Source organism: Somniosus microcephalus, chromosome 11 (assembly GCF_052327205.1).
Source record: "Somniosus microcephalus isolate GS21.2 chromosome 11, FLI_Smic_1.0, whole genome shotgun sequence".
Classification (NCBI taxonomy): Eukaryota; Metazoa; Chordata; class Chondrichthyes; order Squaliformes; family Somniosidae; genus Somniosus; species Somniosus microcephalus.
This window is the reverse complement of record NC_140997.1, coordinates 145,480,102-145,505,231: the sequence shown is the minus strand read 5'-3', so window position 1 is coordinate 145,505,231 and position 25,130 is coordinate 145,480,102. Positions and strand designations below refer to the sequence as shown.

At 49.3% G+C, this 25,130-nt stretch overlaps 1 protein-coding gene across 1 annotated transcript in view; it reads left to right on the top strand.

Moving 5' to 3' along the window:
• Positions 1 to 25,130, top strand: part of rad18 (RAD18 E3 ubiquitin protein ligase) — a 358,590-nt gene that overhangs the window by 177,364 nt on the left and 156,096 nt on the right. Inside the window, exons 6-7 of the mRNA XM_086001346.1 lie at positions 654 to 779; positions 14,283 to 14,448. Coding sequence (XP_085857472.1) covers positions 654 to 779; positions 14,283 to 14,448 — 292 coding nt within the window. The remainder of the gene's footprint in view (positions 1 to 653; positions 780 to 14,282; positions 14,449 to 25,130) is intronic.

Below are 25,130 nucleotides of genomic sequence, written 5' to 3'. Positions count from 1 at the left end.
AATGGCTTTCTCTCTCTCGGGTGGAGAGAGAGAACATTGGTGAATCCAGGTGACACCAGTATCTGACAACAAACAGGATCACAGATTGAGCAGAGATACAGAGAATGGGATGGATGGAATCGACTGTGAGTAAGGTTCACAGAAATTACAATGCAAATGTAAGGATTTTTAGGGAAAATATGGCTGGGGTGTTTGGCAGGGCATATCTGATGCACTTAAAATTAGACCCTACCTCTAGCCCTGTGTCTTTTCTCTTCTGACAGGAAGGATGGAATTCCCCCCTCAGTGCCCTCATACATCAGCTCCTCTAGCCTCATGGGTGGGTATCGAGCTGAAGTCCAGAGGGCAATACATTTCCTTGAGAGGGTGGATTATGGTTGTAAAGTATACTGCCAGTGATCAGTTTGAATGGAACCCCAGGTAGAGATTTATATCGTGAAATATAATTGGATTTAGACATCAAATCTGTTCCCCCCACTCCCCCCACCGCTCCCTAGATAGAGGACGATCAGTAAAGTTAACTATGTGGAGAGGTCCTGCCATTCACTACCACCATCCATAGGCTCATTGCAACATTACCAAAATGGAATGCCAGGAGTGCTCTCAGTTACATTGCAAATATTCCAACAATTTTTTGACTTATTACATTGCAGGTGTGAAGCACCAGAAGGAGTTTCAGCGGCTGGTTGCTGAGGTGAAGAACAGATGGAAAACAAAGAAAAAGAAAGTGAAGAGCGAAAAAGACAGGGAAACTGAAGAACAGTGTCTAACCATCACAGGTAAAAGGAACATGGCGTTTGATTTTCAAGGCAGCATTCAATTTTGCTCAACAAAGTTTCATCTAGTCTTGCAAACTTGGGTCCAATGTCAGTCGGACTTTCACAAACCAAATCTAATCGACACAATTCCAGACATGAATACTCTTTAGTTCCCAGTGGAATGGCAATATAATGTAAATTGGTTTTGCTGTCTTTAAGTTTTGGTGTTCTTTATAATTTTTCGGTTGCACTAGATATGTTTATTGAAGCTTTCTTTTGTGTCAGAATTAGCATAAAATTGAGCTAAAAGCAGTTTCAGTCATTGACATAATATTGTTGAACTTCTATCTGTAAAGCTGTACTCAGTCAAAGCATTATAGTGGGAGGTGTCCAAAGCACAAGCTGGATCCAGCCCGCTATCCAAATGTGAAGCAGCTCCTGATGGAAAAAAGACTGCTCGGAAGAATCCAATGGCATATACAATTGCGAAACAGACGGACCAGACCGTGCTCCCGACAGCACTACTCTCCCCTTCCAAGCAGGTGCTGGTCATTACTGAGGAGATCAGGACTGCTGGGAGTAAGGAAGTGGGTGTTGAAGTGCTGAGAGAGTTAGTAGCATTGCCTGTTTTGTTCTGCTTTGGCCCATGGGTTTTTCTCGAGGTAAGTGCTTTTCATAGCCTCTCTCAACGGGGCTCTCGTACTGGAATCAGGAGAGCACATTGGGTCAAGCTAGCTAAACCCTGACTACAAAGTTCTTGTAAAAACGTGCAACAGGCTGTACAGTCTCTTTTTGACAATTGCTGCACACTGGCAAACCCCAGGCTGGTACTCTGCTTACGTTAGGAATCTTGCACTGCTCCAGACTCCATACAGTGGCAAATGTAGACCACGCCTGATTCAGGAACTGATAAGAATGTCGTAGCAAAGCTTAGCCCTTGAGTGTTGAATCCAGGGTGAGTTTGATGCCAATTTTGTGTGGGAATGAACTGTGAGTGGGTTACAAATAATGTTCCCATTCCATAATGAGCCACTATTGACACTAGGTTCTGGTAATGTGTAATAGGGTTGGTGTGTGGAATTTTCACAGAAATAATAATATCCAGTTAAGCCATGAAAAACACCCAGCTGTACAAGTATGGACTTTTTTTCTTCCAAATTTGAGTTGTATCTGGAGAATGTATTTTGAGCTATATAACAGGGGTAAGAACATGGGTTGTACAGGCAACTTGGAGTTGAATCAGGGGTATCACACATTAAAATTTACTGGCAAAACAGCAATCTTAATGTTATGTATTAGAACCACTACAGTATGGTAGCTGGATAAAACCCATTATACAAGTTCCTTAGCCTAGGAAAACCATTGAATGGTAGAGAATGGTCTCTTTGCACATTCAAAGTCTGGGCACAGTAGTTTCACCTGCTTTGAGGAGCATGAGTTAGAATTCTAACCCCCTCCTTCCTCCCATTCAGACCAATGCACTGGGTGCCACTCCTTTTGACGACTTGGGTGATGGATGATTTCTAGGTTTGGACAGTTTAGACCAGATACACTAGCCATTACCACAAATGCAATCAGCCCAGCAGCAGAGGTACTGCATGAGGTAAATTAAGGAAGTTGGCGCAATACCGGATTTAGCAGGGTGTACATCATCAGAAATGTAAAAGCCAGTGGAGCTCCTGTGACCCACTCCTACCCTTCAAGCATCAGTTGTCTCAACAAGAGGATATACTTATTTAACCACCATTGACTTTGCAACAGTGCAGTGACTTTGAGCTCAGAACTAACACCAATGTGGGCCACTGCCAGGTCTCAACTGCTCAGTTACTGGAGCGCGAGTAATAGTGTTTATTAAAAATATATAGCAAAATGGTGAAGTGTCATTTGTAAAGCAGTGGTCCTTGCTGATTTGGTCACATTTTAAAAACTCAATCCATTTCTTATCGGTCACTTGTACAGGTTGTCAGCACTGTCACTCTATCCCATGCATTATAGAAAATTGGAAAGGTCGACAGCAATCCAAATAACAGGAAACCTCACTTGTGTCAAGGGGATTGATTGACTATCAGCAGGACACTAACAGATAATTAGGCTTTTGCAACGCTGTATCACCTGGGTGCGGTGTTTCAAGAATAATTTTTCGAACAATACTTTAATAAATCTGAGTGGAGGGGTGAATACTTTTTATTGTTAGAATTGCTTGAGCGAGTGATTGTAATGCCATTGATGAACTCTTTTGGAAAAGTTGGAAAATCCTTTTCAACTTTCAAAGTTATGTGACTTTTGTTTCTCTATCTTTTTTCCTAAGTTATTTTAATAGGCTCTACCATTGCTGATAAACATACAATCGTAATTTGCGGTTAATTCTTCACTGTGAATGATCTTGCTCATCAAAGATACAGACACAATGGCAGTTGCCACTGGCACAAAATGGAGCCATTCCCACACACCGCCTCCCCATCAAAACTGCTAATACTGATCTTCAGTGTGCAGCAAAACTTGGGGTTCAAGGGACAGAAACTGCTTGCTTAGAGATATTAGCTCCCAGCCTGTAATTTATTCCCAATATGTTGTATCTACACTATCCAAACCTCTCGATTTAGATTCCAGTCTGTAATTTACTCTTGGATATCTGTTATTTTATATGTAAACCATCAGTTAAATTCCAGCCTGTAACTCATTCCCGGATATCCATTACTCCCCTCCAAGTCACATGCTATCCTGACACATATCGCCATTCCTTCATCGTCGCTGGGTCAAATCCTGGAACTCCCTACCTATCAGCATTGTGGGAGTACCTTCACCACACGGACTGCAGCGGTTCAAGAAGAAGGCTCACCACCACCTTCTCAAGGGCAATTAGGAATGGCCAATAAATGCCAGCCTTGCCAATGTGTCCAAGTTGGATGGCATGTGACTTGGAGATGGTGGTGTTCCCATGCACCTGCTGTCCTTTTCCTTCTAGGTGGTGGAGCTTGCTGGTTTGGGAGGTGCTGCTGAAGAAGCTTTGGCGAGTTGCTGCGAAGCATCCTGTAGATAGCACGCACTGCAGCCACAGTATGCCAAGGGAATGAATGTTTAAGCCAGTGGATGGGGTGCTTTGTTGAGCTTCTTGAGTGTTGTTGCAGCTGCACCAATCCAGGCAAATAGAGAGTGTTCCATCACACTTGTGCCTTGTAGATGGTGGAAAGACTTTAGGGGGTGTTAGGAGGTGAGCCACTTGTTGCAGAATATCCAGCCTCTGACCCCCTCTAGCAGCCATGCCACTTACATGGCTGGTCCAGTTGAGTTTCTGGTCAATGGTGATCACAGGATGATGATGTTGTGATTTTCTAACAATGTTATAGAAGTATAAAAAGGAAACTTACTAAATCCTATGTTCATATTAGTGCAAACATAGTATTATGGTCATCAAAGAGTGAGAAGTGTGCCTCCTGGCTGTGTAGTGTGAGGTTCACGCGTGTATATGCATGGCACTGAAAGGCAGCAAGTTGCCTGCCCAAGACTGCGGTCCGCACAGAACAGGATTAAACGGAGTGGACTTGAACAGAGTGTTTTATTTGGGAATTTGGAAAGAATGGGAATTTGGAGAAGAGGGGGAAGAGTTGTTGCTTTTTACCTACATTACTTTGTGTTACAAGTACATATTTAATTTCAGTACCCTTAACATAATCTAGATCAAGTAAGTAGTCAAGAAATGACACTGTAAACTAAGTTACCTAAATACAAATGTAATTAAATAAAACAAGGTCATATCGGGATGGCAGTGCAGGTGGTGTGTTGCAACTGCAGCACGTGGGAGTTTGTGGAGAGCATTGTGATCCCAGACACCCATGTTTGCAGTAAGTGCCTGCATCTTGAGGAACTTCAGCTCAGAGTTTTTGAGCTGGAGTCTGAGGTGCAGACATTGCAGGGTATCGGGGATGGGTAGAGTTAACTGGACACTTTGATTTATTGCCCATCCCTAATTGCCCTTGAGAAGGTGGTGGTGAGCCGCCTTCTTGAACTGCTGCTGTCCGTGTGGTGAAGGTACTCCCACGGTGCTGTTAACGTCGGGAGTTCCAGGATTTTGACCCAGCAACGATGAAGGATCAGCGATATACTTCTAAGTCAGGATGGTGTGTGACTTGGAGGGGAACTTGGAGGTGGTGGTGTTCCCATGCACCTGCTGTCCTAGTCCTTCTAGGTGGAAGAGGATGCGGGTTTGGGAGGTGCTGCCAAAGAAGCCTTCGCTAGTGCTGTGGGGGGAAGGGGTTTCAGTTCATGGGGCACTGGCACCAGTACTGGGGAAAGAGGGAGCTGTTCCGTTGGGACGAGCTCCACTTAAACTGGGCTGGGACCAGTGTCCTGGCGAACCGCATAACTAGGGCAGTAGACAGGGCTTTAAATTAATGAAGGGGGGGGTGGGAGGATTCAGGAAAGAGTCAATTTAAAAGCAGCGAAAGAACTGTCTCAAGGAGTAGAGTTTTGGGTAAAAATAAGTAGAGTGGGTCAGGAAGGGACAGAGAGAGTAACAAACGTAATAAGGCATCAGTGACTACGGTGACATCAGGGAAAAATAGAAATAAGTCAGATAAAGGTGCTATATCTGAATGCGTGAAGCATTCACAACAAAATAGATGAATTAATAGCGCAGATAGAAATTAACAGGTTTAATCTAATAGCCATAACAGAGACGTGGTTGCAAAGTGGCCAAGGTTGGGAACTAAATATTCCAGGATACTTAACTTTTAGAAGAGATAGGAAAAATGGAAAAGGAGGAGGGCTAGCCCTGATAAAGGATGAGATAAAGACAGTAGAGAGAAAGGATCTTGGCTCTGAAAATCAAGAAGTAGAATCAGCTTGGGTGGAGCTAAGAAATAGCAAGGGGCAGAAAACATTGGTGGGAGTTGTTTATAGGTCCCCAAATAGTAGTTGTAATGTAGGGCAGAGTATAAATTAGGAAATTAGAGGTGCATGTAACAAGGGTAATCCAATAATCATGGGGGACTTTAATCTACATATAGACTGGGCAAACCAAATTTGCTGTAATAGTGTGGAGGACGAATTCATGGAATGTATACAAGATAGTTTTCTAGATCAGTATGTTCAGGAACCAACTAGGGAATAGGCTATTTTAGATCTAGTATTGTGCAATGAGAAAGGGTTCATTAATAACCTTGTAGTAAAGGGGCCTTTAGGGAAGAGTGACCATAATATGATAGAATTTTATATTGAGTTTGAAAGTGATTTAGTTAAATCCGAAACTAGGGTCTTAAATCTAAAAAAAAAGCAAATTACGTAGGTATGAGGGTGAGTTGGCGAAGGTAGATTGGGAAACTACATTAAAAGATATGACGGTAGACAAGCAATGGCTAGCATTTAAATAATTAATACATAATTTACAACAAATATGCATTCCTTTAAGGCACAAAAACCCCACAAGAAAAGTGGTCCAACCGTGGCTAACGAAAAGTTAAAGATAGTATTAGATCAAAGGAAGAGGCTTATAATGTTGTCAAAAAGAGTACAGGAAACTTTGTGCTATCCGGCACTGACGGGACCGAGCTGTTACCGTCCCATCAAAACTGCCGGACAAACCAGCGCTAATGTTGAAACATACGGAGATTTTGAGCTCCATATCTGGCAACAAACCCTGTTGCTTAGCAACAGCTTCTAAACAGTCGGCCGTACCTTGCAAGCGTCTCTGTAGCTTAGCAACAGCTTCAGCGAGACCTTGCAGAGCCTGACTGGTAAAAAAAAAGCAACGAAAAGAAAAAAAACCTAACGAAACGGCTCCTGATTTTTGCCGGAGGCTCAAGCATTCCGGACAGTTAACCTCCGGACAAACCAAAGTTTCCTGTAGTGAGCCTGAGGATTAGGAGGATTTTAGAATTTATATTAACATACATACGAATTAGGAGCAGGAGTAGGCCACTTGGCCCCTCGAGCCTGCTCCGCCATTCAGTAAGATCATGGCTGATCTGATTACTCCACATTCTCGCCTACCCCCAATAACCTTTCACCCCCTTGCTCATCAAGAATCTATCTACCTCTGCCTTAAAAAATATTCAAAGACTGCTTCTACCGCCCTCTGAGGAAGAGAGTTCCAAAGACTCACGACCCTCTGAGAAAAAAATTCTGCTCATCTCTGTCTTAAATGGGCGACCCCTCATTTTTAAACAGAGACCTCTAGTTCTAGATTGTCCCATAAGAGGAAACATCCTCTCCACACCCACCCTGTCAAGACCCTTCAGGATCTTATATTTTTCAATCAAGTCACCTCTTACTCTTCTAAACTCCAGCGGGATCAAGCCTAGCCTATCCAACCTTTCCTCATAAGACAACCCACCCATTCAGCAAAGGAGGACCAAGAAATTGATAAAGAAAGGGAAAGTAGAATATGAGAGTAAACTTGCGAGAGACATAAAAACAGACTGTAAAAGCTTCTATAGTTATGTAAAAAGGAAAAGATTAGCAAAAGTAAATGTGGGCCCCTTACAGGCTGAGACAGGAGAAATTACAATGGGGAATAAGGAAATGGTAGGGAAATTAAACAAGTACTTTGGGCAGGATTTTCATTGGGCCGTGGAGGTGGAATTGGAGGTGTGTGGGGGGTTAAAATCCCGAAATCGGGGGGCACGAACCCATCCCGCCCCCAACCCGTCTCCATGCCAGTTTCAAAGGAGGCGGGTACCCGACCTGCACTGGGGCCCGCCTCCCAGAGGCGGGAAGGGATTAGTGCCAATTAACTGCCTGTTAACAGGTAGTTAACAGGCAGTTTTTAGCCTAATCCCTATTTTCATTGGTGAAATGTGGGATTCCAGACGGCTCCAAACCACGCCAAGTTAGCGAGGCGGGCTGTCGGGATGAAGGGCTTGGAGGGGTCAAGATGTCCGGTGTTCAGGTGAATGATGGGTGCATGAGTGCAGAGGTAAGTGTGTTTGGTGTGTGTAAAGTGTTTAAAGAAGTTTTACTTACATGTACTTACCTTTACAGCCTTCCTTCCTTCAGGTCTCGGGAGTCCCTCATCCCACCGGCACAGAAAGCAGAATGGCTGCGAGCTGTCAAAAGTTCCAGCATTCAGCTTTCTGTTCTGGGGAGATCTCTAAATCATCCTGAGAGGAAGGAATTAACCTGGAGTACAGATTGTCAGTGTTTGACAGCTTCAAACAGCTGTGAAACACTGATATTTCATCTGTCAAAAGGTCTTGACAGATGAAATATCAATCTGTGACGTCACCTGTTGCTGGGTGGCCCTTAATTGACCTGCTGAGCCCGCTGGGCGGGCTCAACAAGGTCAATCAAGTCAAAATCACGTGGGTTGGCCACAACTCGATGGAGGCGGGACTACAACCCCGAAAGTTGTAGTCCTGCCTCCTCAATGAAAATCCAGCCCTCTGTGTCTGCCTTCACGGAAGAAGATGCAAAAAACTTCCAGAAATAGTGGAGAACCAACGGTCTAGTGAGAATGAGAAACTGAAAGAAATTCGTATTAGTAAAAAAAAAGTACTGGAGAAATTAATGGGACCGAAAGCCGATAAATCCCCTGGACCTGATGGCCTACATCCTAGGGTATTTAAAGAGATGGCTATAGAGATAGTGGATGCATTGGTTGTCATTTTCCAGAATTCCATAGACTCTAGAATGGTTCCTGCGGATTGGAAGGTAGCAAATGTAACCCCACTATTTAAGAAAGGAGGGAGCGAGAAAACTGGGAACTACAGACCAGTTAGCCTGACATCAGTAGTAGGGAAAATGCTAGAATCTATTATTAAGGACATGGTAACAGGGCACTTAGAAAATAATAATAGGATTGGGCAGAGTCAACACGGATTTATGAAAGGAAATCGTGTTTGATTAATCTGTTTGAGTTTTTTGAGGTTGTAACTAGCAGAATAGATAAGGGGGAACCAGTGAATGTGGTGTATTTGGGTTTTCAGAAGGCTTTCGATAAGGCGCCATACAAGAGGTTATTTATCAAAATTGGGGCACATGGGATTGGGAGTAATATACTAGCATGGATTGAGGATTGGTTAACGGTCAGAAAACAGAGTAGGAATAAACGGGTCATTTTCGGGTTGGCAGGCTGTAACTAGTGGGGTACCGCAAGGATCAGTGCTTGGGCCTCAGCTATTCACAATCTACATCAATGATTTGGATGAGGGGATCAAATGTAATATATCCAAGTCTGCTGATGATGCAAAGCTAGGTGGGAATGTAAGTTGTGAGGAGGATGGAAGGAGGCTTCAAGGGGATGTAGACAGGCTAAGTGAGTCAGCAAGAACATGGCAAATGTGGAGAAATGTGAAGTTAACCACTTTGGTAAGAAAAATAGAAAAGCAGCGTATTTTTTTAAATGGTGAGGGATTGGGAAATGTTGGTGTTTAGAGGGACCTGGGTGTCCTTGTACACGAATCACTGAAAGTTAACATGCAGGTACAGCAAGCAATTAGGAAAGAAAATGGTACGTTGGCCTTTATTACAAGAGGATTTGAGTATAAGAGTAAAGACGTCTTACTGCAATTATATAGGTGAGACCACACCTGGAGTATTGTGTACAATTTTGGTCTCCTTACCTAAGGAAGGATATATTGCCATAGAGGGAGTGCAACGAAGGTTCACCAGACTGGTTCCTGGGATGGGGGATTGTCCTATGAGGAGAGATTGAGTAGACTAGGCCTATATTCTCTGAAGTTTAGAAGAATGAGAGATGATCTCATTGAAACATACAAAATTCTTACAGGGCTTGACAGGGTAGATGCAAGGAGGATGTTTCCCCTGGCTGGGGAGTCAAGAACCAGGGGTCACAGTCTCAGAATAAGGGGTCGGCCATTTAGGACTGAGATGAGACATGATGCGCTATCAATTACTCATAAAAGACTGAGAGTTAAGAGAGTAACTAAAGGCTTTTATTAACAAAAGAATGAAGGTCTGCCTCGAGTGGTCGACCGGTCCAGAAATACAAAGGGCTGGGGAGCAGTCACCTTTATACTAGGACTTGTGGGAGGAGTCAGCCGAGGCATGTCCAGGCATGTACACAGTGGAATACAAACAGTGGTTTACCACATTCACCCCTTGTTTAAAATTGAGTCCGGCGGGGTGAAGTGTATTAAAAGTTAGTGTATTGGAGTCTCTCCGGAGGTCTTGTCTGCCGCTGTGATCGGCGTGGCGACGGCAGGGGTAGTGGAGCTTCCGGCGTCGAGTCCTGCGTGGGATGTGGCACAGGCGTGTCGTCCTCGTAGATGTCGAGCGGGTCGCGGGGCCCAGGCCTGCCGTCTGCTGGGGCTGGATATCGGATCGTGGGGGGGGGGGTGGTAGTGAGTAGTGGGTTACTGCGGCCCCCGAGGGTGCAAGGTCTCTTATGGAGACTGTGTCCTCCCGCCCGTCCGGGTATGCAATGTAAGCATACTGGGGGTTGGCGTGGAGGAGGTCGACCCTCTCGACCAGGGGGTCCGTTTTATGGGTCCTCACGTGCCTTCTCAGTAGGACCGGCCCTGGGGACGTCAGCCATGGCGGTAGCGATGTCCCCGATGTGGACTTCCTTGGGAAGACAAACATTTTCTCATGAGGGGTGGCGTTAGTGGCAGTGCAGAGCAGTGACCGAATAGAGTGGAGCGCATCGGGGAGCACATCCTGCCAGCGGGAGGTTGGAAGGCCCCTAGACTTTAAGGCTAGCAGGGCGGCCTTCCAAACTGTCGCATTTTCTCTTTCCACCTGTCCGTTCCCCCGGGGGTTGTAACTGGTGGTCCTGCTTGTGGCAATACCCCTAGTTAGCAGGTACTGACGGAGTTCGTCGCTCATAAACGATGAGCCCCGGTCGCTATGGATATAGCTGGGGAAACCGAACAGGGTGAAGAGGTCGTTCAGACATTTAATGACCGTGGCACTGGTCATGTCCGGGCAGGGGATGGCGAACGGGAAACGGGAGTACTCATCAATAATATTGAGGAAGTACACATTGCGGTCGGAGGAGGGGAGAGGCCCTTTAAAATCAACGCTCAGGCGCTCGAAGGGGCGAGTGGCTTTTATCAGGTGGGCCCTGTCTGGTCTATAAAAGTGCAGTTTGCACTCAGCGCAGACTTGGCAGTTCCTGGTCATGGTCCTGACCTCCTCAATAGAGTAAGGCAGGTTGCGGGCCTTGATGAAGTGGAAGAACCTGGTGACCCCCGGGTGGCAGAGGTCATTGTGGAGGGCCCGCAGTCTATCGATCTGCACGCTGGCGCAGGTACCACGCGATAGCGCATCCGGGGGTTCATTGAGCTTCCCGGGCCGGTACAAGATCTCGTAATTGTAGGTGGAAAGTTCAATTCTCCACCTCAAGATCTTGTCATTTTTGATTTTGCCCCTCTGCTTGTTGTTAAACATGAAAGCAACTGAACGTTGGTCAGTGAGCAGGGTAAATCGTTTTCCGGCCAGGTAGTGCCTCCAATGACGCACAGCCTCCACAATCGCCTGGGCCTCCTTCTCAACAGCGAAGTGTCTGGTCTCCGGGCCTTGGAGGGTTCGTGAAAAGAAGGCCACGGGTCTCCCCGCCTGATTGAGGGTAGCGGCCAGGGCAAAGTCGGACGCGTCGCTTTCCACCTGGAAGGGGATGGATTCGTCCACTGCGTGCATCGTCCACTACGTGCATGGTGGCTTTGGCAATGTCTTCCTTGATACGGTGGAAGGCTAAGCGGGCCTCTGCCGTCAAGGGAAAAGAGGTGGACTTGATCAGCGGATGGGCCTTGTCCGCATAGTAGGGGACCCATTGGGCATAATAGGAGAAAAACCCTAGGCACCTCTTCAGGGCCTTGAGGCAGTGGGGCAGTGGGAGTTCCATAAGGGGACGCATCCGGTCGGGGCCGATGACTCCGTGTTCCACAACACAGCCAAGGATGGCGAGGCGGTTTGTGCGGAATATGCACTTCTCCTTGTTATATGTCAGGTTCAGGAGTTGGGCGGTGCGGAGGAATTTTTCGAGGTTTGCGTCATGGTCCTGCAAGTCACGGCCGCAGATGGTCACATTGTCCAGATATGGGAAAGTGGCCTGCAACGCATTTTGATCTACCATCCGGTCCATCTCCCTTTGGAAGACGGAGACCCCGTTGGTGACGCCAAAGGGAACCCTAAGGAAGTGGTAGAGGCGGCCGTTTGCCTCAAAGGCAGTATACTGGCAGTCCTCAGGGCGGATAGGGAGCTGGTGGTACGCTGATTTCAGGTCAATGGTCGAGAAGACGCGGTACTGCACGATCTGGTTGACCATATCAGCTATGCGGGGGAGTGGGTAGGCGTCCAGCAGGGTGTAGCGATTTATTGTCTGGCTGTAGTCGATGACCAGGCGCTGCTTCTCGCCAGTCTTAACGACCACAACCTGGGCTCGCCAGGGGCTGGTGCTGCCCTCAATAATCCCTTCCTTCAGGAGCCGCTCCACTTCGGTTTTAATGAAAACCCTGTCCCCGGCACTGTATCGCCTGCTCTTTGTGGCGATGGGCTTACAGTCGGGGGTGAGGTTAGCAAACAGTGGGGGGGGGGTGACTCTGAGTGTGGAGAGGTTGCACCTGGTGCGCGGCGGGCAATTTGGGAGCTGCTGGCTGCGGACTGTGAGTGGGGGTAGGGGTCCACCGTACGCCATCGTAACACTTTTAAGGTGGCACTGAAAATCTAACCCCAGCAGGACGGCAGCGCAGAGGTCGGGCAGGACCAGAAGTTTAAAATGATCGTACACGGTCCCGTCTACTACGAGTGTCACTACGCAGTAGCCGCCGATGTCCGCCGACTGGGACTCGGAGGCCATAGAAATCCGCTGGTGCGCAGGCAGGACTGGGAGAGAGCAACGCCGCACCGTGTCAGGGTGGATGAAGCTCTCCATGCTCCCAGAGTCAAAAAGGCAGATTGTATCGTGGCCATTTACCTTAATGTCCATTGTGGAACTGGCCAGCTGGTGCGGCCTCGCTTGGTCCAGTGTAACGGATGCCAGCGTAGGGGTCGGTGTGTCGCTGCGGGTATCAGATGAGGCGGTGTTGGGGGCCTGCTGCGTTCCGGCTGTCGTCCAAGATGGCGGCGTCCATGATCCCCATGTGGCTGGAGGCGTCCAAAATGGCTGCTGTACCGGTGGTTCGCACATGGCCGGGGAGGCCCAAGATGGCGGCCCGCATGGCCCACACGCGGCGCTGCTGGGGTTCGGGGTGGCTTTGGCCCTGCAGACGTTAGCGTAGTGTCCCTTCTTCCCGCAGCCCGAGCAGATCGCGTTTTTCGCCGGGCAGTGCGCTCTGGGGTGTTTTGCCTGGCCACAGAAGTAGCATTTCTGGCCTTGGGGCACTGCTGTCTGGCCTTGGGACACTGCTGCGGTAGTTGGGCCGTTGCTGGGGTGTGGCTGGGGTGGCACGGCGCTATGAGGCGGTCCTACCGTGTCCCAGGCTGTCATTCCCCGCGGCGTCCACGGTGCAGAGGAGTAGGCATCCATGCCCCGGTAGGCTGCATCCAATGATAGTGCGAGTTCAGAGGCCTTGTTGAGGTCGAGGTCACTCTGCTCCAACAGTCGCTGTCGGGTGTAATTGGATCTGTGGCCCGCTACAAAAGCGTCCCGGATAAATTCCTCTGTGTACACGGCGGCCTTTACATCCTTACAACCACAGGCCCGGCCAAGCACAGACAGTGCCTGAAGGTATTCCACGGTCGATTCCCCAGGTTGTTGTTTACGACTCCCCAGAAGGTGCCTGGCGTATACTTCGTTCACTGGGCGCGTGTACTGGTCCTTGAGGAGCTTGATAGCGTCCGCGTACGAGGTCGCGTCTTGGATGACCGAGTACACTCGGTGGTTCACTTTGGAGGTCAGGACATCCAGTTTGTCCTCGTCCGATTTGATTGCTGCGGAGGCGGTCAGGAATTTTTCGAAACACTTAAGCCAGTGAGTAAACTTGGTGGATGAGTCCGCCTCCCGATGATCTAAGTCCAGGCATGCTGGTGTAAGGATCTTCTCCATTATAAAAATTTTGTTAATAAAATTGATGCGCTATCAATTACTCATAAAAGACTGAGAGTTAAGAGAGTAACTAAAGGCTTTTATTAACAAAAGAATGAAGGTCTGCCTCGAGTGGTCGACCGGTCCAGAAATACAAAGGGCTGGGGAGCAGTCACCTTTATACTAGGACTTGTGGGAGGAGTCAGCCGAGGCATGTCCAGGCATGTACACAGTGGAATACTAACAGTGGTTTACCACAAGACATTTCTTCACTCAGAGAATGGTGAGTCTTTGGAATTCTCTACCCAGAGGGCTGCGGAGGCTCAGTCGTTGAGTATATTCAAGACAGAGATCGATAGATTTTTGAATATTAAGGGAATCGAGGGATATGGGGATAGTGCAGGAAAATGGAGATGAGGTAGAAGATCAGCCATGATCTTATTGAATGGCGGAGCAGGCTCGAAGGGTCAAATGGCCTACTCCTGCTCCTATTTCGTATGTTCTCAGACTTTGTCGGGGTAGGCTACATGGTGAGAGAAATTATTGCTAAGCATTGACTCGCACAGATTCTAATGAGACTAATTAGCAAATCTTACTTGCAGGAGAGGATATTAAGAAGTGCCAGGACACGGACTGCAGCACACAAGAAGCACATCAGGATGAGCCGCAATTGCCAGAGAGCACAGGCTTGCTTGTGACATCTGATACTTTGAAACATGAGCCTTGTTCGTCTGATGTGGTTCCATCTTCACCCTTGTCATCGGGCAGGTAACCTTTTTTTCCCTTCTCTTCCGCAGTGCAACGCCGGTAAATGTGTGAGGTGTTTCCCTGTAGGGGTGTTATGACATCAGTCATTGCTAATGATATGGCACGAGCACTTCATTCACACACACACTGTCCAAAATGTCACAGCTGGTCTGTGTATGTGCAGAATACCAATACCCACTTTGCAACCAGATTATAGGGAGACTGGCTACATTCTTAATACTGATGAGCAATAGGCATATCACAAGCAGTAGAAACCTGTCTTCTCAAGACAAAGAGCTTTATTTCCCCCTCTTTTTGTCAATTTTCTCTCCTCCTAATGGCACTGAATCTTGCTGGGTTTGGTTGCAGCGTCAGTGGAAGTCCTCCAGTATCATTCTGAGGAGACTATTTTTCATTAGACAAGCTTTTTGTACATGAATACAAAAGCAAAATATTGCGGATGCTGGGAATCTGAAATAAAAACAAAAAATGCAGGAAATACTCAGCGGGTCAGGCAGCATCTGTAGAAACAGAGTTAACGTTTCAGGTCGATGACTTCGTCAGAACTGGAAAAAGTTGGAGATGTAACAGGTTTTTGAGCAAGTGTAAGGGGAGGGGGAGGGGAGGGGAGGAAAGAACAAAAGGGAAGGTCTGTGATAGGATGGAAGGCAGGAGAGATTAAGAGACAAACGGGATGATGGTGCAAGGCAAAAGGAGATGTAATGGCACAAGTTAAGAAACAAAAGATGACTAGATGAAATGTAAATGTCAATGGCAGAATGATCAACAGCTGCCATGTGAGAGAGAGGAAAAAAAATGATAGGGGCAGAGGTTATGTTTTGAAATAGTTGAACTCAGTGTTGAGTCCAGAAGGCTGTAAAGTGCCTAATCGAAAGATGATGTGCTGTTCCTCAAGCTTACGATAAGCTTCACTGGAACAGTGTAAGAGGCAGAGGACGGTGTGGTCAGAGTGGGAGTGGAGCGGAGAATTAAAGTGACAGGCGACCGGAAGCTCAGGGTCACTGTTACGGACTGAACGGAGGTGTTCTGCAAAGCGGTCACCCAATCTGCGTTTGGTCTCCCCAATGTAGAGGAGACCACATTGTGAGCAGCGAATACAGTATACTAAATTGCAAGAAGTACAAGTAAATCACTGTTTCACCTGGGACTTTGTGGGATATGTGGAACATTCTTTGTTCCAGTCCTACTCAAGTCCCCTCCCTCACCTCTTTTTCCGGTACATTGATGACTGTATCAGTGCCGTTTTCTGCTCTCGCCCTGAACTAGAAAATTTCATTCACTTTGCTTCCAATTTCCACCCTTCCCTCACCTTCACATCTCCGACTCTTCCCTTCCCTTCCTCGACTTCTCTGTCTCCATCTCTGGGGATAGGCTATTGACAAACATTCACTATAAGCCCACTGACTCCCACAGCTATCTGGACTACACTTCCTCCCACCCCGCTTCCTGTAAGGACTCTGTTCCATTCTCCCAGTTTATCAGTCTCTGCCGCATCTGCTCTGACGATGCCACCTTCCATACTAGTGCTTCCGACATGTCTTTTTCCTCAACCGAGGATTCCCCTCTACTGTGGTTGACGCAGCCCTTGACTGTGTCTGTTCTATTTCCCGCACTTCTGCTCTCACCCCTGCCGCTCCCTCCCAGAACCACAACAGAGTTCCCCTTGTCCTCACCTTTCACCCCACCGGCCTCCACGTTCAACGGATCATCCTCTGCCATTCCCGCCACCTCCAGCGTGATCCCACCACCAAACACATCTTCCCCTCACCTCCCCTTTCAGCATTCCGAAGGAACCGCTCCCTCCGCAACACCCTGGTCCACTCCTCTATCACCCCCAACACCCCTTCCCTTTCGCCCGGCACCTTCCCATGCAAGTGCAGGAGATGCAACACCTGCCCTTTTACCTCCTCCCTTCCCACTGTCCAGGACCCCAAACACTTCTTCCAGGTGAAACAGCAATTTACTTGTACTTCTTGCAATTTAGTGTACTGTATTCGCTGTTCACGATGCGGTCTCCTCTACATTGGGGAGATCAAAAGCAGATTGGGTGACCGCTTTGCGGAACACCTCCATTCAGCCCGTAAAAGTGACCCTGAGCTTCTGGTCACCTGTCACTTTAATTCTCCGCTTCACTCCCACTCTGACCACACCGTCCTCGGCCTCTTACACTGTTCCAGTGAAGCTCAACGTAAGCTCAAGAAACAGCACCTCGTCTTTTGATTAGGCACTTTACCGCCTTCTGGACTCAACATCGAGTTCATCAATTTCAGACCATAACCTCTGCCCCTATCATTTTTTTTCTCTCTCTCACATGGCAGCTGTCGATCATTCTGCCATTGCCATTTATACTTCATCTAGAGTCATCTTCTGTTTCTTAACTTGTCCCATTACCATTTCCTTTTGCCTTGCACCATCATCCCTTTTGTCTCTTAATCTCTCCTGCCTTCCATCCCATCACAGACCTTCCCTATTGTTCTTTCCTCCCCTCTCCCTGCCCCTACACTTGCTTAAAAACCTGTTACATCTCCAACTTTTTCCAGTTCCGACGAAGGGTCATCGACCTGAACCGTTAACTCTGTTTCTCTCTCCACAGGTGCTACCTGACCTGCTGAGTATTTCCAGCATTTTCTGTTTGTATTTGAACATGAAGCTAATCGTAGTTAATCCCTACCCCATCCCTTTGTGTCCTCACTTAATCTACACATGCAGAGTTTCCAGGCGGTATCAGTGGATATTGATGAGGACGTAAATGTGGCAGAGCGGTGCATTTAAATTGTTCTCCACGACCTACCCTGCATATAAAAGCAGCCTTTGATGTATCAACCTGCTCGGCTGAGAGAGCTAATTGTGCTTAAACAACTGACCGTTAAAATGAAAATCTTCATGGAATTTTTGTTCACAAATGCAAAGTCCTGTCTCCATGATGCAGATGCTAATTAAAGCTCAGGTAGGCTTCTGTTGGCTCGTTGGCGGAATGTTGTAATTCTTTGAACATGTTGGTCACTGTTAGCCAGCTGCAAATGTGTCTGCAGTGACTGCGGGCTGCTAAATAATCCCTTCCAGCTATGCCTATTTAAGGAACAAAACCAGATTCAAATTCTATTCTCTGTCTTCTTCACCCTAACCAGTTCAAACATTAAGATCGATTGCAGCAGTACTTGGACGGAATTAATTTAGATTTGTCTGCCAGCTTATTTTTTTTTGGTGAAGGCAGGTCTCTACTGCTTGTGATGTATCTTTTGCTAGTTGGTGATAAGGGACCACTTTCATTCTGTAATAAAAACAGAAGATGCTGGAAATACTCAGCAGGTCAGACAGCATCTGTGGTGAGAGAAACAGAGTTAATATTTCAGGCCGATGACCTTTCGTCAGAATTGGAAGATGCCAGAGATGTAATAGGTTTTAAGCAAGTAAAGGGGGGCGGGGAGGAATGAACAAAAGGGAAGGTCTGTGATAGGGTGGAATGCAGGAGAGATTAAATGACAAAAGGGATGATGGTGAAAGGCAAAAGAAGGTGGTAATGGGACAAGTTAAGAAACAAAAGATGGCTCTAAAGGAGGTGTTGTGGCAATGGCAGAACTTTTTATTGGAGTTCTTTGAGGAAGTAACATGCGCTGTGGATAAAGGGGAACCGGTGGATGTACTGTACTTAGATTTCCAGAAGGCATTTGATAAGGTGCCACATCAAAGGTTATTGCGGAAAATAAAAGCTCATGGTGTAGGGGGTAACATATTGGCATGGATAGAAGATTGGCTAGCTAACAGGAAACAGAGAGTAGGCATAAATGGGTCATTTTCTGATTGGCAAGATGTAACGAGTGGTGTGCCACAGGGACCAGTGCTGGGGCCTCAGCTTTTTACAATTTATATAAATGACTTGGATGAATGGACCGAAGGTATGGTTGCTAAATTTGCTGATGACACAAAGATAGGTAGGAAAGTAAGTTGTGAAGAGGACATCAGGAGGCTACAAAGGGATATAGATAAGTTAAGTGACTGGGCAAAGATCTGGCAAATGGAGTATATTGTGGGAAAATGTGAAGTTGTCCATTTTGGCAGGAAGAATAAAAAAGAAGCATATTATCTAAATGGTGAGAGATTGCAGAGCTCTGAGATGCAGAGGGTTCTGGGTGTCCTAATGCATAAATCGCAAAAGGTTAGTATGCAGGTACAGCAAGTAATTAGGAAAGCTAATAGAACGTTATCGTTTATTGCGAGGGGAATTGAATGCAAAAGTAGGGAGGTTATGCTTCAGCTATACAGGGCATTGGTGAGACCACATCTGGAGTACTGTGTACAGTATTGGTCTCCTTACTTAAGAAAGGATGTAAATGCGTTGGAAGCAGTTCAGAGAAGGTTTACTAGACTAATACCTGGAATGGGCGGGTTGTCTTATGAGGAAAGGTTGGACAGGCTAGGCTTGTATCTGCTGGAGTTTAGAAGAATATGAGGTGACTTGATTGAAACATATAAGATCCTGAGGGGTCTGGACAGGGTGGATGTGGAGAGGATGTTTCCTCTTGTGGGAGAATCTAGAACTAGGGGTCACTTTAAAAATAAGGGGTCACCCATTTAAGACAGAGATGAGGAGAAATTTTTTCTCACAGAGGGTCGTGAGTGTTTGGAACTCTTCCTCAGAGGGCGGTGGAAGCAGAGTCTTTGAATATTTTTAAGGCAGAGGTAGATAGATTCTTGGTGAGCAAGGGGGTGAAAAGTTATCGGGGGTAGGCGGAAATGTGGAGTAATCGGATCAACCATGATCTTATTGAATGGCGGAGCAGGCTCGAATTGCCGAGTGGCCTACTCCTGCTCCTAATTCATATGTAACTATTACCAGCATCTGCTGTCTGAAAAAATGGTAGCAATGGTTATGATTTGAAATTGTTGAACTTGATGTTGAGTCCGGAAGGCTGTAAAGTGCCTAATCGAAAGATGAGGTGCTGTTCCTCGAGCTTCTGTTGAGCTTCATTAGAACAGTGTAGGATTAAAATGGCAAGCAACCGGAAGCTCAGGGTAATGCTTGCAGACTGAGTGGAGTGGTGACCCAATCTGTATTTGGTCTTCCCATTGTAGAGGAGAACTCATTGTGAGCAGCGAATACAGCATGTTAAATTGAAAGAAATAAAAGTAAATCACTGTTTCAGCTGGAAAGGAGTGTTTGGGGCCCTGGACAGTGGAACAGAGGAAGTGTTGCATCTCCTGTGCTTGCATGGGAAGGTGCCGATCAAAGGGGAGTAGGTGTTGGGGGTGATTAAAGAATGGATCAGGGTTTCGTGGAGGGAACGGTCTCTTCGGAATGATGAAAGGGGAGGGGAATATGTGTTTGGTGGTGACATCGCACTGGAGGTGACGGAAATGGCGGAGGATAATCTGTTGAATATGGAGGCTGGCGGGTTGAAAGGTGAGGATAAGGGGAACCCTATCGTGGTTCTGGGAGAGAGGGGAAGGTGTGAGAGCAGAAGTGTGGGAAATGAGGCTGACACGGTCGTGGGTCCTGTCAACCACGGTGGAGAGGAATCCTCGGTTGAGGAAAAAGGCTGACGTATCAGAAGCACTGGTATGGAAGGTGGCATCGTCAGAATAGAAGCAACGGAGGCGGAGAAACTGGGAGAATGGAATAAGGGTCCTTACAGGAAGCGGAGTAGGAGGAAGTGTAATCAAATTGGCTGAGAGAGTCAATGTAGATGGAGAGTCACAGTAGATATTGGTCGATAGCCTATCCCCAGAAATGGAGATAGAGAAGTCAAGGAAGGGAAGGGAAGAGTCGATGAGGGAACTTGCATCCTGTAGTTTGTAAAGTTCTTTCTCATTTCATTGGAGTGCCCTGCCATTAATCACTGCTGCAGTTATTATTTAACGCTATCAACCACCAGTATGTGTGAACAGAACTTTGAAGTTGTTATAGAAATAATGAATGAATTCATCGTATATTCTGGCAAACCGCAGCTGCGGCACTGTCCCAGATAAGAGTGCAGCGTTTAGTTGTCTCGTGGGAATGTTTTATAGATGTTGACAAAATAAACATCCAACACATAAAAGACCTCTGTGTCTTCTCTCTGCTGCTTACAGATGAGTTTGGGCAGTCTTAATCTAGTTCCTAGTGGCCCACAGCATAAAACTTACTGCAATTTGGCACTTAAATGGCAATCTTACAAGGAGAGGCCCCAAATGAATTCCAGTTCCCACTAGTGTGAGGAATTGAAAATTGCCACATTAACAGAGAAGAACGTGTTCTTCGGAGATTGGAGCTGAGCCTCATTGTTGGGGCAGTGTCGAGGGAGCTTTAATCTGCAGCATATCATGCAATACATGATCTGGGAGTGTTTGACGCTAACACAGTTTCCATTACCCAGCTCTAACATTCATTACTTTAATGAGGGGAAAATTTCACAGAAAGTGACATTTAGGAAAATATAGTAAAACCGTGCAATAAATAGAAAGAATAGCGTTAAACCCCTCAGTGCTGGTAACGAAAAAAGCTCATGTGGACTCGTGTAGAAATCTAACTGAAGCTGACTTAAAGCTTCAAAAAAGCTGACAGCTCTGAATACAGATTTGTGACATGCGAAGACAAGGAATTAAACTGAGAGTGCAATAAGACATGGGCTTAACATAATCTACATTGCAGGTATAATCAACATGTCATCACCTTTACTGCAATGCACAAAAGTTAGCAGCAGTGGTGATGTAGAAATTACTCATTGGAGATCTGGGTACTGAAGGCATGAGGCTTATTTTAGATGAGGCATGTTCCCACCAGACATTTTGATTTTTGACACTTGATTTGGTGTATTTATTGCTATTTTGGACTCTCGTGTGAATTTGTTTTTTTAATTAAGTAAAACACATCGGCCTAGAAATTCAGTGCCCTTAGCACCGATTTTGCGGCGCTAGAGGGCCTAGCGCTGCAATTGGCGCCGGTTCCTAAATTGCCTGGGGCCCTTCCGCGGCGGTAGACCGGTAGCGCTGCGCCGGCACCGATGACGTCATCGGTGTGCGCAGCGTCCCGGTTGCCGTGGTAACCCGGCCCCAAGCCGAAATTCAGTTGCGGCCGCCTCGCCAGTGGCAGCCGCAACTAAGACTCCGGCAAACAAGTGCTGCCGGAGTCTGCGCCGGCGCTTTAAGGAGGCGCGGCGGCCGGCCGCTTTCCCGCCGGCCGCCTGCCCGCAGCTCCCTCCCCGGACTTCTCCCCCCCCCCCCCCCCGCGAACAGATGCAAGCCCGGCACTTGTCCGAGGTGCCGGGCTCATTTTTGAGGACATTTGCGCGGGCCGCGGCCGGGTGCAGGCAGCTCCTCCTTAACGGAAGGAGGAGGCCTGCACTTCCCGAGCCTGCCGCACCGCAGCGGGCGCCGCAGCGCCGGAATAGCGCCGCAATGCGGCGCGTTGCGCCAGTTTTCAGGCGCTAAAACCCTTCAGTAGCGCCGGCAGCCGTTTGGGCGTGGCGCTACTGAATCTTTGGCGCACGCAAAGGGACTTAGCGCCGGCGCTAACTTCCGGCGCTAAAGCCCTGGCGCAGCGCAAACTCAATTTCTAGGCCATCATCTCCCCTCACCCTATTTTGTGTTCCGGCCTTGGCAATTCTATCAGTACAGGAATTAGAAAATGAAGCCAGTTGATGTATTAACACCAGGGCAGAACTCTGTTATCTCAAAAACATAGCTCAAACCAATATTGAAGAAAATAAATATTTACAAGAAAGTTTCTTTTGAGGAAAATAAAGTTGTTAGAAGCTTAATTTTAGCAGCTCATGTGCTCATAGATAACTTCTTTGGAGACAAACACTAAATAAGCACACCATGACTGGGACCCTCAGAAGCCAACTGGTCATTTAAAATTTTTTCTGCCTCATGTTTGTGCACAATGAAGAATGGGGAAAAGTGAAGTCTGTCCTGTCCAGTATAGATCCAAGTCTCCAGTCCAGATCCAAGGTTGTCCCATCCTCTGTCGTCAAATTATAGTATGCAGACAACGCTTGCGTCTGCGCTCACTCGGAGGTCGAACTCCAAACCATCATCCACACCTTCACCGAAGCGTACGAGAGCATGGGCCTTACACTAAACATCCGTGAGACAAAGGTCCTCTACCAACCTGCCCCCACCATACAGTACTGCCCCATGATTTATCAAAATCCACAACAAGGCCTTGGACAACGTGGACCACTTTCCATACCTCAGGAGCCTACTGTCAACAAGGGCAGATGTTGATGATGAAACCCAACACCGCCTTCAGTGTGCCAGTGCAGCCTTCGGTCGCCTGAGGAAGAGTGTGTTTGAAGACCCGGACCTCAAACCCGGCACTAAGCTCATAGTCTACAGAGCAGCAGTGAACCCGCCCTGCTGTATGCCTCAGAAACATGGACCATGTACAGCAGGTACCTCAAAGCACTGGAGAGGTACCACCAACTCTGCCTTCGCAAGATCCTGCAAATCCATCGGCAGGATAGGCACACCAACGTCAGTGTTCTCGCTCAGGCCAACATCCCCAGCATCGAAGCTTTGACCACGCTCGATCAGCTCCGATGGACGGTCACATCGTCTGCATGCCCGATACGAGACTCCCAAAACAAGCGCTCTACTTGGAGCTCCGACACGGCAAGAGAGCCCCAGGTGGGCAGAGGAAATGCTTCAAGGACACCCTCAAAGCCTCCTTGAAAATGTGTAACATCCCCACCGACACCTGGGAATCCCTGGCCCAAGACCGCACAAAGTGGAGGAGAAGCACCCAGGAAGGCACCGAACACCTCGAGTCTCTTCGCCGGGAGCAAGCGCAAACAGCCTCGGGAAATCGCGGGGGGGGGAGAGCCTCGGGAAATCGCGGGGGGGGGAGAGCCTCGGGAAATCGCGGGGGGGGGGGAGAGGCCTCGGGAAATCGCGGGGGGGGAGAGCCTCGGGAAATCGCGGGGGGGGGAGAGCCTCGGGAAATCGCGGGGGGGGAGAGCCTCGGGAAATCGCGGGGGGGAGAGCCTCGAGAAATCGCGTGGGGGGGAGAGCCTCAGGAAATCGCGGGGGGGAGAGCCTCGGGAAATCGCGGGGGGGGGGGGAGCGCCTCGGGAAATCGCGGGGGGGGGGAGCGCCTCGGGAAATCGCGGGGGGGGGGGAGCGCCTCGGGAAATCGCGGGGGGGGGGGAGCGCCTCGGGAATCGCGGGGGGGGGGAGCGCCTCGGGAAATCGCGGGGGGGGGGGAGCGCCTCGGGAAATCGCGGGGGGGGGAGCGCCTCGGGAAATCGCGGGGGGGGGGGGAACGCCTCGGAAATCGCGGGGGGGGGGGAACGCCTCGGGAAATCGCGGGGGGGGGGGAACGCCTCGGGAAATCGCAGGGGGGGGGGAACGCCTCGGGAAATCGCGGGGGGGGGAGCGCCTCGGAAATCGCGGGGGGGGGAGCGCCTCGGGAAATCGCGGGGGGGGGGAGCGCCTCGGGAAAATCGCGGGTGGGGGGGAGAGCCTCGGAAATCGCGGGGGGGTGGGAGAGCCTCGGGAAATCGCGGGGGGGGGGAGAGCCTCGGGAAATCGCGGGGGGGGAGAGCCTCGGGAAATCGCGGGGGGTGGGAGAGCCTCGGGAAATCGCGGGGGGGGGGCGAGAGCCGGGGGAGAGCGCGGGGGGGGGGGGAGAGCCTCGGGAAATCGCGGGGGGGGAGAGCCTCGGGAAATCGCGGGGGGGCGGGGGGGAGAGAGCCTCGGGAAATCGCGGGGGGGGGGGGAGAGCCTCGGGAAATCGCGGGGGGGGGGGGAGAGCCTCGGGAAATCGCGGGGGGCGGTGGGGAGAGAGCCTCGGGAAATCGCGGGGGGGAGAGAGCCTCGGGAAATCGCGGGGGGGAGAGCCTCGGGAAATCGAGGGGGGAGAGCCTCGGGAAATCGCGGGGTGGGGGGAGAGCCTCGGGAAATCGCGGGGGGGAGAGCCTCGGGAAATCGAGGGGGGAGAGCCTCGGGAAATCGCGGGGTGGGGGGAGAGCCTCGGGAAATCGCGGGGGGAGAGCCTCGGGAAATCGCGGGGGGGGGGAGAGAGCCTCGGAAATCGCGGGGGGGGGGAGAGAGCCTCGGGAAATCGTGGGGGAGAGAGAGAGAGGGTGGGGGGGAGGGGGAGAGAGGGTGGGGGAGGGGAGAGAGGGTGGGGGGAGCGAGAGGGTGGGGGGAGCGAGGGAGGGTGGGGGAGGGGAGGGTGGGGGGAGGGGAGAGAGGGTGGGGGAGCGAGAGGGGTGGGGGAGCGAGGGAGGGAGGGTGGGTGGAGGGGAGCGAGAGGGGGGGAGGGAGGGTGAGAGAGTAAAGCAGGGAGAGACGGGGAGGGTGAGGGAGGGAGAGCGTGAGGAGAGGGGGAGGGAGAGTAAAGCAGGGAGAGACGGGGAGGGAGAGGAGAGAGGGGTGAGTGGAGGGAAAGAGTGAAGGGGGCGGGGACAGGGAGGGAAAGAGTGAAGGGGGTGGGAGAGCTTACCTTCTTCCTTCGCAGGGGTCCATCGGGCCACCTTCCCCCCCCCCCCGTCGCGCTCTCTCTCTTCCCCCCCTCGTCGGCGCTCTCTCTCTCCCCCCCGTCGCGCTCTCTCTCTTCCCCCCCCGTCGCGCTCCTCTCTCTTCCCCCCTCCATCGCGCTCTCTCTCTTCCCCCCCCGTCGCGCTCTCTCTCTTCCCCCCCGTCGCGCTCTCTCTCTTCCCCCCCGTCGCGCTCTCTCTCTTCCCCCCCCTCCCCCCCGT